The sequence below is a fragment of the Marmota flaviventris genome, chromosome 8, assembly GCF_047511675.1.
Source record: "Marmota flaviventris isolate mMarFla1 chromosome 8, mMarFla1.hap1, whole genome shotgun sequence".
Lineage (NCBI taxonomy): Eukaryota > Metazoa > Chordata > Mammalia > Rodentia > Sciuridae > Marmota > Marmota flaviventris.
Genome location: NC_092505.1, coordinates 73078428 through 73094515, shown reverse-complemented (window position 1 = coordinate 73094515; position 16088 = coordinate 73078428). Strand labels below are relative to the sequence as shown.

At 33.8% G+C, this 16088-nt stretch overlaps 1 protein-coding gene across 4 annotated transcripts in view; it reads right to left on the bottom strand.

Annotated features, from left to right (window-relative positions):
- The window catches only part of Cblb (Cbl proto-oncogene B), a 205516-nt gene that overhangs the window by 54336 nt on the left and 135092 nt on the right, over nucleotides 1-16088 (bottom strand). For all 4 annotated transcript variants that reach the window (XM_071615386.1, XM_027943202.2, XM_071615387.1 and 1 more), the window contains one exon: nucleotides 8249-8452. In XM_071615386.1, the coding sequence (XP_071471487.1) occupies nucleotides 8249-8452 (204 nt within the window). The remainder of the gene's footprint in view (nucleotides 1-8248; nucleotides 8453-16088) is intronic.

The following is a 16088-nucleotide window of genomic DNA, read 5'->3' as shown; positions in this document are numbered from 1 at the left end:
TTGAATATAGAACAAGAAATATAAGAAAAAAATGAAGTAATTAACTTATTAATAAAGCATAAAATAGGTCATGGACACTGAATTAATTACACAGAATGTACTGCACACTATTCAAAATCATTAAATTTTTCTTTTTTTTTTCATGCATTTAGGGAAAACATTGAGTATAATTCCATTTCCTTTTCTTTATTTTTAGATAATTCTAATTTTTTTCCACAGTAGTACACATGCTTTTAGAACTTTAGAATAAATTATCTTTTTAGTTTCAATTTTTTTTTCCAAATCCAAAGGCTGGCCTGCCTTGATTTCTGTCCATAGCATCATCACACCAGCATATCTAACTAGTAATTCCTCTGAAGTTCTTCAGTACAGGTGGCTGCTGAATACACCTTTCACAAATTGGGATCTGGGTACTCTAGAAATTTAAAGGCTACACTGAATTGTTTTATATCTACATACCTACCAAATTTCCCCAGCTCTCTGCTGACAGAAGAAGTAAAAAAAAATATTCTGTTATTTCTTTCTCTGACAAAATTTACAAAATCCTTTAGCATTTAGAATGTGATGCTAATGACTACTATAACAGATAAAGGCTCTGCATTTTCAATTTTAACATAAAATCCTGACAGAAAAGCCCAAGATGTAAAGTAGTCAAAAGCCCATCACAGTACCCTCAGCAATTATGAATAAAATTCCAGGATTCCTTCTAATTTAGTCACTTTTCATTTTACCCACACCTTTAAAGGATGATTAAAAAAAAAACTTTATTAAGATCCATTATTATGGAAATGGCAAAACATTTGGTAAGAAACTTCAAGCCCAGTCAGGCTATTATAAAAACAGGACAGAAAGAAACCTCTCCAATTACTAATAAGGTAAGAATTCTGACAGTCCCAGAGATAGTCAGTCAATTTTATAATACTTCCAGCAAGATTTTTACTTAATGAATTTTCGTATCTGAACAAGGTAGATATATGTGTTATAATAAGGAGGGTGTGAAGGACTGAGAGAGTCAATGTTTTCCCTAAATGCATGAAAATTAATGAAAGGACATTGATAAAATTTTTATCACATGCAAGAAAACACTCTATTTTCTTTGCTGCTAACCATTATCTTGTTTCTTACTTTCTCATATTACTTATTTAAAATAACCCACAGAGAATATTATTCAGAAACTACACACTGTTGCAACATTCGTGCCTATGGTCACACACCATGTGTAGTTTATAGTTCAAGTATAAATGTCTCATGTAATCTATTGTGGAATACCTGTAACACTGGTCCCTTTTATATAAACAAAAGTTTGTATAAGAAATGTAGTTTAAAAGCAGTACAATTATCCTGCTTATCCACAATTGTCCTTCCCGTTTCAATCTATAAGAATTTAGGGAGAGAGAAACTTAGAATGAAACAGAGAAATCCTAAATATGGGAAAATTCTGTTGCATTTCTTCCTACAGGAAGAAAATGAAGCCACTATGCTACCTAATTAAAGAATATGAATATCTGATTGTGTGTAAAACAAAGATGAACTAATATCTGTGTTCCATTAGTAACTTCTGGAAATTTTCAAATACTACAAATTAGAAGTAATAAAGAAAAGGAAAACAGAAACTAACACATGAGAAAGAGAGAAATACTAGGAGTAAGATGTGAATACTTCTCTTTCTTTTTTTCTTTGAAACTGGGGATTGAATATAGGGGCACTTTACATTACCACTGAGCTACATCCTCAGGCCTTTTATCTTTTATTTAGAGATGGGTCTCACTAAGTTGCTTAGGGTCTTACTAGGTTGCTGAGGGTAGTCTCAAACTTGCAGTTCTCCTGCCTCAGCCTCCCAAATTTCTGGGATTACAGGAGTACGGCACCACACCCAGCTAAGAAGTCACTTCTCTTTGATGTTTGACAGGAGGGTAGTTACCAAAATTTCCAAGAGGTTCTACTTTCAAATAAAACATTCTCATCCATGGTAGTAACCCCAACGGCACCACCCTATTAAAATAATAAACACTATAACTACACAAGGGCGACACGACACTTCTTCTCTGAAGGACCTCGAAATATGTCTTTGGTGTTTGTAAAGGCTTCATATGCCCTTTGGTTCACTGAGCTGCATAAGCAATTTTGAGAAGGCAGGGAAGGGTAACATATAATTCAGAAATATTTCCATAAAAATGGCTGAGAAATAAGAACATTCTGAATATTAAAGGTATAAATTTCAGTTACAGAAAAAATGTCTTCATGTGAAATCATTGTTGCTCCCAATACACCAGGTAAAGCTGGTTTAAACAACAAATATTACTATTTGGTTAGTGTAGTTCTTCTTCCTATTTTAGAGAATATTTAATCATTTTATTCACTTATTAATATAGAAAATAAGGATACCATAAACTAACAGATTATTAAATACTGAAAATATCAGCTGACATATAGGCAACTTTGCACTTTCTGACTCTCAAACATGAAACATGGCTTAGCAGTAAATTATTTTAATGTGGTCATGCAATTAAACTATATATAGTAGTATATTAAAGAAAAGTAAACAACTGCTTGCTAAACAGCAATGTTTTGGTGTCTAATTATTCCCCAGTAAAAAGAAAGGTAGGAGTATCTAATATAAAAACCTCCACGGATGTCTCAAAATATACTTATATTGAATTCTGAATACCACAGTATTTTAGGAGCTCTATATGAATGATTGATTGATTAGTACTGGGGATTGAACCTAAAGGTGCTACATCCACAGCCCTTTTCAGTTTTTATTTTGAGACAGGGTCTCACCAAGTTGCTTAGTGCTTCACTAAGCTGCTACACTGGCCTCAAACTTGCATCCCCCTGCTTCAGACCTCAAGTCATTAAGATGGATGGCATGCACTACTGCACTTGCCATTTTAGGTGTTTTAAATCTATGAAAATACAATGTGAATAATAACAAATACTTACTTACCATGGGCCAGCACTCTTCACCTGGCTTTATCTGTATTAACTCGTTTAATCTCAACTCTGAGAGACAGGCTTTCATAGTTAGGTACCCAATGTACAAAGGGAATTCCAAAATGCAAGGCACATAGATACTAAGTAGCAAAGGCAGACAAGAATTTATGTAGTAGGATTCCAGGATTCTAGGATTCTAGCTCTACTGTAAAACAGTACAGAACAGTGGGCACCACTGATTACTCAGCAGAAAAAAAAAAAAAAAAAAAAAACCTTCTTAAGGGCCTACTGTGTGTTAGGCACTATGTGAGGCTCTATGAGTGAAAAAAAGCCCAAGGCACAAGATATTCTTAAAAGACACTTACAGTTGGGCTAGAGGAGGTAGATTCAGACTTAGTATGAGCTGAAGCACCTGCTTCTCCTAATATGCTACATATTCAAGTCATTTATGAAGGTATTCAAGCTCATCTAAAACATCACATAGCAGCTGGATGAGGTAGTAGTTTCTTTTGTTCATTAATATGGAAATACCACTATTTTGCACAGGAAACAGATTAAACAACAATTAAATAACAAACCATGAACCTGTGCCTCTTACTGCACTAAGGAGTGCAGCAAGGCACAGGTGAGGAACCCGACACTGTGGAACCAAGACAAGTTAGCCCTGCCCACTCAGTACCAGTTCCAACACCCTTACATAATTATGGAAACCAAAAACAAACAAACAAACAAAAAAAAAACTCTATATATTTCTGAATACCCTTGGGAGGTATAAATGTTGCCAGTTGAGGGAAATATTCTACATTCTGTTTATTTTTAATTCTGTATTTCACTTTTGTTTAATTGCCGTTACTGTGCCAACATGGACTCTCACACTCTGGCTGGGAACTAAATAAAAAAACAAAAAGGCAATACCTAAAAAATACTAAAAAAGCACTGTGATTTGCATACATAACCCTTTCTTCAGGATCAGGAAATCTTTTTTCACATATTATTATTATGAAGTCTTTTTTCGCATATTATTATTACAAAAAGCAATAATTAGTTGATATAGTTTTCATTAACAGACATTTAAATTGATGAAGGAAACATCAGGAGAATCTAAAACAAATATATATAATAATAATAATTCCCTTAATCTCTGATCATATCTGCATTTATTCTAATGTAGTCAGTCATTTATTAAATTTTAAATATTGTTTTAAGAAAATGTAATGTTTAAGGCCATAGGAATTAGTCTAGGTGCATTCACTAGATCAGTTCACAGACACATTTTTATGCAAATTGTTTATTTTGCATTTAATTTTATGTACTTGGTGACATATTTCATCAACATAATTGCTGATGTAAGACTTTTTTACACATTTAAGAAAATGAAGCAAATCTCTGTGTAGCAAGAATACCTCTTCCTAGCTCTAATATTACTGAAGTTAGAAGACTGTGACTTCTTACCAACTACACCTGGCCTTCTGCAGAGGCATCAGGTCCACTCCAATTATCCTGGAAATCTGACAGCTCAAAAATTCAAGCTATGATATAAATTCGAGCCAAATCTAAAACATCTTCTAGTAAAAATCATAAAAATACTTTCTATTTAGGAACACAGTTGACTTAATGTTTGATAGACTTACATGTTCTATTTGCTTCTGTAAAGATTGTCATTATTAAAATGTGTGGTATAAAACAAGTAATAAAAATACATGCTATATGTCCAGCATGCCACTATTTATAAACTCCAGCTGTAGGACATCACCATGGTAACAGGAATATACAATCAATTCAGTCTTCCATGCTATGATGGAAGCATGACTAATTTAAAGAGTGCAATATGCTTAAGCTGGGCAGAAACAATTTTACAATATAGTTATCAACTAGCTCACAGAAGAGGAGAAAAATGAACATCTGAAATGGCAGGTTAAAAAACTGAATCACTTTGCCGACAATGAATAGTAGTCATTCTCTGAGTTGAGAAAATGAAATGATTTTGAGCAAATGAATGAGAAAATGAATGAATGAGACAATAGAATGATTATAAAAGAGATGGGAAGAAAACCCATATAAAGGAGCTGTTGTGTTAAAGTAACCATGTGATGTTTGTAATACCTCTCCTATAATACAGAACTGGATAAAATCTACTAGACCTGGCTGTTTGCATATGTGTATTTCATCTTCAGATTGGAGTAAAGATAAAAAAAGAAGATCCCTGCCCTCCAGGAACAGTGTGTGTGCACATGTTCATATATTTGTTAATTCATTTAGTAAAATGTTTACTGAGTGTGGTTAAGTATCAAGGAACACAGGATAACAAGGTATTGTCCATGGACTTGAGAATCAATTGTCTAGTGGAAAAATCATTAGACTAAAGAAACCCGTCCTCTAAATACAAAATTTAGTTTAACTCCGGAAACACAAATGCATATGAAATACTACAGAAACATAATGTCATAACAATATTCCAATTATTTAGAAAGAATTCATGCTTGTTATCTATACCAAAATGTAGGTTTTATTGAAAGTTAAGTGCAGACATTGACAAAATACTCTAAAATTCAAAATCTGTTAACTGACTAGAGGCATACTGGTGGAATAATGACATTTAATTAATATATGATTCCTCAACCTAAAAACAAATAACTACTATAAGAACTTTAAATTTCTAAAATAAATAACTGCCATAGGAAAGTCTAAGGCTGACTGTAGTGAAAGCTCTGCTAGTTGACACAACCCACTGAAGTGTAAATTCTGGGACACAGAGAATTAATGTCAAAACCGCTTAGCTCCCCAGTGGAAAGCTTACCAGTATGCCAGAGAGAAGCAAGTATGCATGGTCTTGGGAGTAGGTGAAAACATCAAGGTCAACCACCACAGTCACCTTGGGACAAGCTGCTTCTCATTGTAGGTTACCATGGTTTCCTATCGCCTGTCACTGCCATTACTGAAGAGAGCCTCAAGTTCCCACTTAATTCAATGGAAAACAGGGCAAGACTGCAACTCTTCCCAAACTCCTAAAAGGAAGTATCCTTTTCTCAAGCCGTAAGGTATACAACTTCTTAAAAGAATTACTTTATAATTTCAGCCCCCATCTCTATGTGGAATAATGAAAAAAGAAAACCCATTTAGTAAAGAAAATTGAAATGCTTTTTTCCTGGCTAGAAAACATTACCACCCAGGTCCCTTGAACTACTTGCACTATTGGATGTTTCTCAAATACTTTTCTGTCATTCCCCATCATCCATGTGTTCAATAAACATTCTTTAAATGCACATAGTGTACTCAAACTGAGACTGCAAACTTCTGTATAAGGGGTCTGATGGCAGATATTTGAGACTTTGCAGATCAAGTTATAAAATCAATGCAATTATGCAGGTACCTATATAATCATTTAAATCTATATTTCATGTAAAAGTTATTTTACTTCATTGAAAAAATGGCCACAAATCAATAAAACCAACATTAATAACATATACTATTTTATCATCTCAATAACTCTGGGAGGTACATGCTATTCTATCATTTTTCAGATAAGGAGATGAGGCTCAAAGTATTTGGGTGACCTGGCCATGTGAGTGGGTGGGATACCAGGATTCAGAGCGCTGTGTTCTACTTCACAGGTAACAATATTTCCAACATCCTACATGGAGATTTTTCACAGACAGGTAAAATAATTTCAACTAATTCAGATTATGAGATGTATCCCTGAATGTTTACCATATAATACTATTTATTTAATTAATATGTGTGATTAAGTAGTGAACATTCATAATTTCAGTGACATGACACTATCTTTTTAAATCCTAGATCTCATTTGATCATCTCAGGACTCAATGGGAAGTCATTGTTCATATTCATAAAGCAGAAAACTGAGGAAGAAAGAATTTTAAGTAATTTGCCTAAGATTCCAGTATTACTTTATAACATAGCTGAGGCTTTATTCCAGGTCTTCCTAAAGTCAGAACTAGAGCTGGTTTGAGACTCAAGTCTCAGTGCTGTTTCAATCTGAATTTTTTTTCCCTTCTTCATCTTTTAGGACTGCTGTGGAATGACTTCCTCTCATCTGTATCTTGGGTCAATGGGATACAAAACTAAACTAAACACTAAATATAGCTATTGGCATCAAGGTTGAAACATATTATAGTTTCTGTGAGTTAGTTTGGGAAATTTATGAAAAGCTAATGATGTGAAGAAACAGGCATCCCAGTGCAAAGCAAGATCTGAGAGAAGACGTGTTGTGATACCAATATATCTTTGTATGTAAAAAAATTTTTGTAAAAAATGTTAAGATAATATCTTTGGTCTGCATAGAACACTGGAGCAGAAAATGCACGAGTTTGCCATTGGGCAAAGTTTGATACAGCCTTGAGGTAATTCAAAAAAACACATCCTCTGTTTTCTGCAGCAGGTATTTTCCTACTATGGTGATAGAATTACACAGGGAACACAATCTGATGCCATACCACATTATCATCACTTCACCTGTATGGCAAACAGTCTTCATGTTACCTGCCAAATCATAATGAATCACAGTGAAAGGTTTTATAGGCCAAGCCTAAACTCAGTGGGCAAGAGTGCTATGACTGATTAGCCGTGTCTGCATGAGTCAGCAGGAAGAGTGGCACCCTATCTGTGGGCCCTTGCATAACACTTGCTCCCATTTCTAATTTTTGAAGCACAAAGCTTCTTAATGTAACCTGAATTTTAAGTTTATTTCTGTACAGAGGGTAGTCTGATATCCAAGAGTATAGTTCTCTTGACTACTACATTTCTGATTTATAATTACTCAACTGGCATTTTTGGTTCACTGAATCATCTTTTGTGAGCTGGCTTACACAAACTCCAAAGGACAGTAGCGTCCATTCCCAGTGAACTGGCAATGATGATGAGCAAATCCCAGACTACAGCAAATTCACAAATCTTACATGACCTCTTAGAAACAAAATGACAGGATGTCCTTGCTAAGAAAATAATTCTATCAGAGGCTTCTTCTATACTGAACAAAGAATAGTTTCAGCAGAGTTCAGTTTTAAGAATGCCCTTTATTAAATTTTTGTTCACACATGTCTTAAGATAGTCTTAATGTCTCATTCCATATAAACACTCTCACTAAATGTCATTGTGAAGATTAAAACCAGTGTGAGTACCTTAAGCAGACTAGTCCTCCACCAATGATTTTGTGAGCCTGTCAACACAACTTACATTTTCACCTTACTTTTGAATCCAGAATCCTTTTCCTCCCAAGCCTCAATACACTCATCCTTAATTTGTGGACATTCATGTCCTCACACCACCCTAACTAAAATCAGTTTTCTAGTTTTACCTTTCGAACATTTGCCAACCGATTCATCATCAAAGACTCCTCTCGATCATCATCGTCGTCCAAGTCAAGCATTGGCATGCCAAAGGGGTCAATGATACTGCAGCACCTGGAGCCTTCATCCCTGGGGTCAAAGGGGTCCACGATTATGGGCTCAGTTCCTTTTATTTCACAGCGACAAAAGGGGCAGCCCTGGCCATCTGACTCCTAAACAAACAGAAAATGCACGGGTTAGTCTTTATTAAAAACAAACAGTTCCAAGACATACCAATGTTCTACATCTGTAAAGAGTGGCACAAAAGAGATGTGTGGGTAGGAATTAGGGTAAGAAGAAAGAAAGGAAGGAGTCTAATTCTTCATTTTTCCTCAATGTTCACTTAAAATTCTAATGTATCAAGGCTTTAAGCCTTAGAGAATACTGAAAATTTAATCATGTCCCTATGTATGAAAAGACAACAGTCCTCATTAAGTATTCCATGAAAAGCAGATTTGGGTAAAAATTCATAATAGATAAAACAGCATCAATAAGAACAATACATTTCAAAGACTATTTGAAAAAGTTCCTGAGGATATAGCTATGGCTAAATATGTTAATTGCCTAGGTTTTTTAAAATCTTGATTTGTAAGGAATTAGTGAGGAAAAATACATTTTTATATAGAAGCTATCATGTATCCTAAAGGCCTTCCATCTTGAAGTAGCTCATTTGGATGATTAAACTGTGAGATATTAAGTTTTGCTCTTAATCTTGCTTTCAAAGTATATAGTGAAAAAAAAAAAGATCTGTTCGAATGAATGCCATTTATTGGTAATGATTGGAGATTTTGCTCAAAGTCTCCTGAATTCATTTCTCTAACTACATGAACAACAATAAGACTGTTTTTTTTTTCATCCTTTCTTCTAGAGATAAATGGTATACAGTATTCACAATGCTATTTTTGTTTTGCATTATACTCTGACTTCAGTCATATGTTATTTTAAAAACAGTCAAAATCATTAACTTATTTTAAAGGAGAAGTGAAATAAAGTAGTATCATTTTATAAATTAAATAAAGATGCAAAATGAAATGTCCTGTGTCTAATTTTGGACTGTTCTGTCCATTTGTTTTATGGAAAAATGTTGATCTACCCGCCCTACAGCAATGCTCAGGTCAGTGGCAGAATAAATCTCCAGCTCTCCTCTCATTGGATAGTTACCACATATCATTCAGGGGCAAATCCTGTAGTAGGTAGTTTCTTTAAAGTTCTTCTGGAATGACAAATTAAATGTCTCCTTTATCATGTGAACTGTCAAAAGGAAACACTCTTTGGATTGCTTAATAGAAAACAAAACAAAACAAAAAAAAACCCTGCAATATTTTCTTGTTCATCTCCTTTTTTTCTTTAAGAAAAAACCCTGGATGTCCAAGTTGTTGAAGCAGGTGGTGTGAAGAGGCACTAATCCATCTATGTAGAATCCTTGGATGTCTATTGCCACATATGTTCAGTTCTGGTGGGCTTCAAAGCAACTTTGATCCATCATTTTGCAACATGATACAACTAAAACTTAATTCTACATTTAAAATAACCTCTTCATGTGGATTTAAATTTTTTTTTCTTTTTTGTAATTGTAGATGGACAGAATGCCTTTGTTTATTTTTATGTGGCGCTAAGGATCAAACCTAGTGCCTCACACATGCTAGGCAAACGCTCTGCCACTGAGCTACAGCCTCAGCCCTTGTGTTGATATTTTAATATAGGAATAAATATTTACCAAAATCCAAACTTTCAACCTTTTAAAAGTATGAACATTAAATTTAAGAGCATATTCAATATGTGTTATATCTACACAAAATCTCCTATCATAAGAGTCAAAAGGGATCCATACTCTGTGGCTGGGGTAGACTTTTCTTACAGACTTACAAAAAACAATTTCAAAAAGCTAGTTCTATTATATGTAAACAAGCTGTGAAAATCTATGGGTTTTGTGTCTTTTGTTCAGAAAGAATGGAAAACAGTACTCTGAGACCTAAGTGGACATTTCCTACATAATATAGAAAATTTCAGACACACAAAAGTAAAAGATTTAACGAACTACCTCCTCCCCCACCCTCAACAATTTTCATTTCACACTCAACCTAGTTTTATCCATGTCTTCATTTGCTCCCTTCACTTTTGGGTTATTCTGTAACATATCCTACACATTACATAAATTTATCAATAAATATTTTAGTATGTGTAATTCAAAGCGGCAACTTTTAAAGAACTAAAACAATGTGATTTTAATAACTAAAACTTACTTTACTCAATCTAAATCATTTAAGTCAGATTATTTCTGAGTGCAGTGCTTAGAATGTGTAACCAACTATTTGGTTACCCAGCATCTTGTTGGAACCCACAAGGTTGATTTACATGCTGCTGTGGATAAGGATGACTCCAGTTTACAGGGTCTACTTCCCCATGAGGGTAACTGGAAAGATGCTAGTTTTGAAGGAGGAGAAAAAGAAAGACAACAAGTGTCTTCATAATACAAAGAAAAACACTAGGAACTGTTCATCTAAAACTGAATTTAGGTTTTTTTCTTTAACCCCCCTACTCAAAAGTTTAATTGTATACAAATTGTTGATGTGTGTTAAGAGTAGCTATTATGAGAGTAAATATCATAGAAGATATTTTCGGTTCATCTTTACCTGTTGTTGAGACTTTACCTCATGAATCAGCTAAACAGCTGCAGTGCACATTCATTTTGATTTGCAAAGGGATCACACTGACTGTGCCTCCTTAATGATACTTACTTAATGTCACAACACCCACCACTCTGTGTATAAATTGACTAGAGTCACATGCAAATAACTTTAACCGTAAATTCCCAAATGCCACTTTGGTTACTCTGCCCTAGTTTCTGTCATGTGGTTGACTGAATACACATGAAGAATGTCTATAATGAATATATAACTCATCGGGATTGTGGCTCAATAATTAAAATAATGTTTCTGTCAACACAAACTTAATGCAAGGTCACAGAACATATGTTAATGAAGAAGAAAGAACAATAAATAACTTCTTTTCTAGTCCACAATGTATTAACATTCTGTGAATGTTAAGCGGAAGTACTCAGGACTCCATTTATTCTAATTTAGTAAATTTCACTTCTTCAAATAAGAGATACTTCCAACTTGAAGAATACAGAAGTTACCAGTGAATACCACATATATCTAAAATTTACCTCTGTAATATAGTCATGATAAAATAATTCAGACCCTCATCCCAAACCATCAATACTAAAAGTTAATGATATATTTTGGGCAACCTCAGAATAAATTAAAGAGTGACAGGAGCAGAAAACAAAATTTAAACCTCATATTCAAATTCCCCTTTCCCCACCAAGACCCTATGCAAAAATTGAAATCAATATCGTCAATACCATCTCATCATCCCTACTATAACATATCAGTAACTTTCCATATTCTATCTAAAAGTTGTTCAGAGAGGCACACTGTATCTTATTTTCTCTTAAATATTTTTAAGACAAACATTACATACAGTCCAGTGTATTTGCTTCCAAATGATTATTAAAGGCACACTCTGACTTATGGTCAATCACTATGCCTTCTTCCCACATAAACAATACACATTAAGGGCCATAGCAAATACATGCAACTTCATGAGTTTGACTGCGGAGTTCACTTATATTTTGTGTGTGTGTGTGTGTGTGTGCGTGCGTGCCTGTTTATTGGTAAATTCTAATTTATATTAGTTTTCTGTATTATAGGTAGCTTTGAAGTAATCATAATTTTTAATGTGGCAATTATATTTGAATTAATTAGATATAAATAAATACATTAAGGGTTGGTTGGGTCTATATTAAACATTTTCATTGTATGGTACTTCTCACAGATGCTCAGTAACTTCTTAATGAAAGAATGAAGGAAATAATACATGAAAACAGTCAATAGTAATCTTAGACTAGATGTCCCAGAGTACTTTTAGGTTTGATGCTTTTTTTATAATAGATAACAGGAGCAGACTCTAGTGAATCTAGACTCTTTAACTGATTTGGGAGGCCCATAAAACATGCATGGTGAATCAGAAATAGTGCATAGACATTCTAAATTAGGACATTGGGCTTAGACTTCTACTTCCACCAATTATGCTGTGTGACGTGGAACAGGTCATTGCATCTTTCTTTTTTTATTAATTAATTAGTTAATTTTAAGTAGGTCTATATGACAGCAGATTGCATTATGATTCATTGTACACAATGAATGAAATTATAATAATATAACAACTTTTCATTTCTCTGTTTGTACATGATGTAGCATCACAAGGTCATGGCATCTTATTTGCAAGGTATAAGATAATGCACAACTGAAGGGGCATCTTGGAGTATATATTTTTATCTGGCAAGTGTAATGTGTCTGTCTATCTGTCTCTCTCTCTCTCTCTCTCCTTCCTGGTCATCATGTGAGCTGCTTTCCTCCATCGCACTCTTCCACTATGCTGTCCTGAGATAGATTAGTTTAAATCTCTAAAAAGTGTGATACAAATTCCAGTTGACATAATTAATATAAAATATTCACAAAACAAAGAAACGTCACAAAACTAAGGACACACATCTTAACATCTGAAATCAAACTCATATTTCCATAGGAATCTCATTTATCAATTAAATGAATATGATTTAAAAATCATAGAATTATAAGTATACATTATTTAACCATAATTCTAAATATATCTCCTAAATGATATGATCAGTTATCACATTTGTAAATATAATAAGTAAAATTATAAGCCCTGTTGAAAACATTACCTAAATATTAACTCATTTAACCCTATAATGTAGGCATAACTACTATTTCCATTTTACCAATAATAAAATTGAGAGTTTACACAATTTGATGAAGGTCAAAGTTAAGCAGTACCAAGAAGGAAATCACAAGAAGGAGGTTTGTTTTGAGAGCTTATCATTAAATATCTAACCTCTCTTAATGGAATGTAGTAGTTCATCAGTGTCAGATTCATAGCCTAGATTAAAATAGTTTAAGTACAGCTGTCCTTAACTCATTATTTATTAATAGAAAGAAATCAAACTATTTTGCTCAAATTGAGAATATTGAAATGAATGAAATTATAATGATCAATGAATATTCTGCTTACCCAGAAGTTTCAGGTCTTTAATAGGAAGATAGAAAACTTGTCTATGTATTGACAGCATTACTTAGGATATATTTTTACAGAATAATAGTTTTTATTATTTGTTGCTCAAATCCAACTGAAAATATTAATGTATGAAGTTTGTGAGTTTACACTGTGAAGACATTTTATTTAACACAATCAGCTTCAAAACACCTACAAAATGTCTGTGTTAGAGTGAAAGAGTGTATCCGAAGTGTTAATGTTTGCTACTTCCTGGTGTATCATACCACAGTGAGGGCTGACCTATTTAGTCACTGGACCTAGAGTCAAGTGTCTACTATACAAGATTTCTTCTTCTTCTTTTTTTTTTCTTTTGGTGAGGGTTACTGGGGATTGAACTCAGGGACACTTAACCACTGAGGCACCTCCCCAGGCCTTTTTATTTTTTACATCGAGACAGGGACTCAATGGCTCACTAAGTTGCAGAGGTTGGCCTTGAACTTGGGATCCTCCTCCCTCAGCCTCCCAAGTGACAGAAGACGTACACAACCACTCCTGGCTTTCCACAGATTTCATTTCTTCAAATCTGTCTCCTCCTTTTCATCCCTACCATACCACATTACTCTAGTTTGTGATGTCACTAACATTTTTGGACAACTTCTACAGGCCCTTTATTGCTATCAAGTTGAAAGAGAAACTCTTACATTCTAGTTCATTGACTTTATGCAAAAAGATACAACATGTAATCAAAGACAAAATTACCAATTTAAAACATTCTCAAAGGCTAATGTTATTTTCACATTTTTCGAATTATAGTTACAAAATTTCAATAAGGCAGCAAATTTTAAGGTTGGTTGCTTCTGAAGAAGATAAATAAAGAACTATCTCTTACTAAGATATAATCATTTGACCTTGCTTCTCATCTCTTGGGCAACTACATATTTCCCCAACAGTGCTCTCTAGATACAGGACATCTATAAATCTCTTTATTCATATACAGCATTAAAATCAGAACTCACTGATTTTTATCTCCTGAATTTTTTCTTGAATTATTGTTTTGAACATGCCAATATCTTTCCTTTCAATTCTTCTAAATAAATATGAAGGAAGGAAAATTACAGGTTAAAAAAACAAAAACAAAACAAAACAATTTTACTTTTAATTGAATTGACATTCTTGGCAGTAATTCAAAACACAGCCTCACTTAACAAAGATAGTCATTTTAGTTTTGGAAGGGAGACTTGAAGTACTTAGTTTCTGCCATTCAGGAACACAGAAGTCATTTTTTAGATCCCTTGAACAAACACAACCAAACAATTCCTTAGATTATACCTCATGTGGTAACTCTGCAGCATCACAGCTAAATAATACATTGCTGCACAAAAGAAAATGTGGAGAAGCTCAGGGCTATAAAGATAAATGTTTTGTTAATATCCTATTAACATGTGGAAGTGAAAGGAAACTCACCAAGCTTTGTTAACCAAGGGTAGAGCAGCAATGCCACACCCAGAGCAAAGCTGCTGCAAAGGATGCCTCTGGAAAGGTGATTACTCAACTTAGTATTCTGTGGACAACTCTCGCATGCTTATTCAATTTATTAAATAACACAGATGTTTCAGAAGGAGAAAAAAGCATCTGACACCTCTTCAGGGGCATGACTAATGGGCCATTATGATAGCAATTAAAGAGTAACCACTTGCAGCCTGTAACAACTAACTGTCACTGCTATCCTGCATTTCTTAGATTTTCTGTTAATTACATAAAATTTAAGTCTCTAATGAATTTCAATTAAACCAAAGTAGGGCATCAAATGGAAGAAAATGTTGGTGAAGAATGACTTGATAAAAATGCACACTGGCTGAACACATTATGTTTTATGGTCAAGGTTTAATATTTCCTATTGGATTCTGACTGATTTATCATAAGCTTCTTGGCAGACAAGCAGCCTTTAAAATCATTTTCATATCAGCATGCCCAACCAAAGTAGCAGAAAGCAACAAAAAATGCCTACCATCCATAATTAAATCTGAAGGATAACAGGATATTCCTTTTACATAATTATTAATACCACCCCCTTTATAAAACTTTCAGGTTGAATTTTAACTTCTTGAAGGTAGGAACAGTCCCTGAGTGTTCCTTTTAGGTCACAGATTAGTACAGAAGGGGGACTCAGAGGCTGCCCCATGAATGTTACCTAAATAAATAAATAAATTTGAGATCTTAGATAATTAGGATTGAAACCATCTAGATTTGCTTCTATCACACCAATTAGGGTAAGCAAAACAACAAATTATCCCTCTATACAATTTAACTTGAAAACTTAATCTTTTCTCTAATAGAAAATACAAAAAAATCACATAAATCAAATAAAAAAACTGACTTTAACATCAGCAAACATAGTACTCCATTATTTTTGAATAAGAGAAAAGTTGAAAAAGAGCAATAGACCTTGCTACCTGCACCCACATTCAGAGCCCTTATCCCCAAAACATTTCCCCCTACAAGCCTAGATACAATGTTTGATAATACAACGCAGAACCAAAGAAATATTCTATGATTTTGTTATTTTCATTCACACATTCATCATCATTTAGGTTAACTCCAGTAAGCCCCAAAATGAAGCTTCAGATGAGATTTTTAGAATATATAATGTTTTTAACTGAATTAATTCTATAAGACTTTGATTAAATAACAGGGACCTTTTTACAATAACATGCTTAAATGATCACA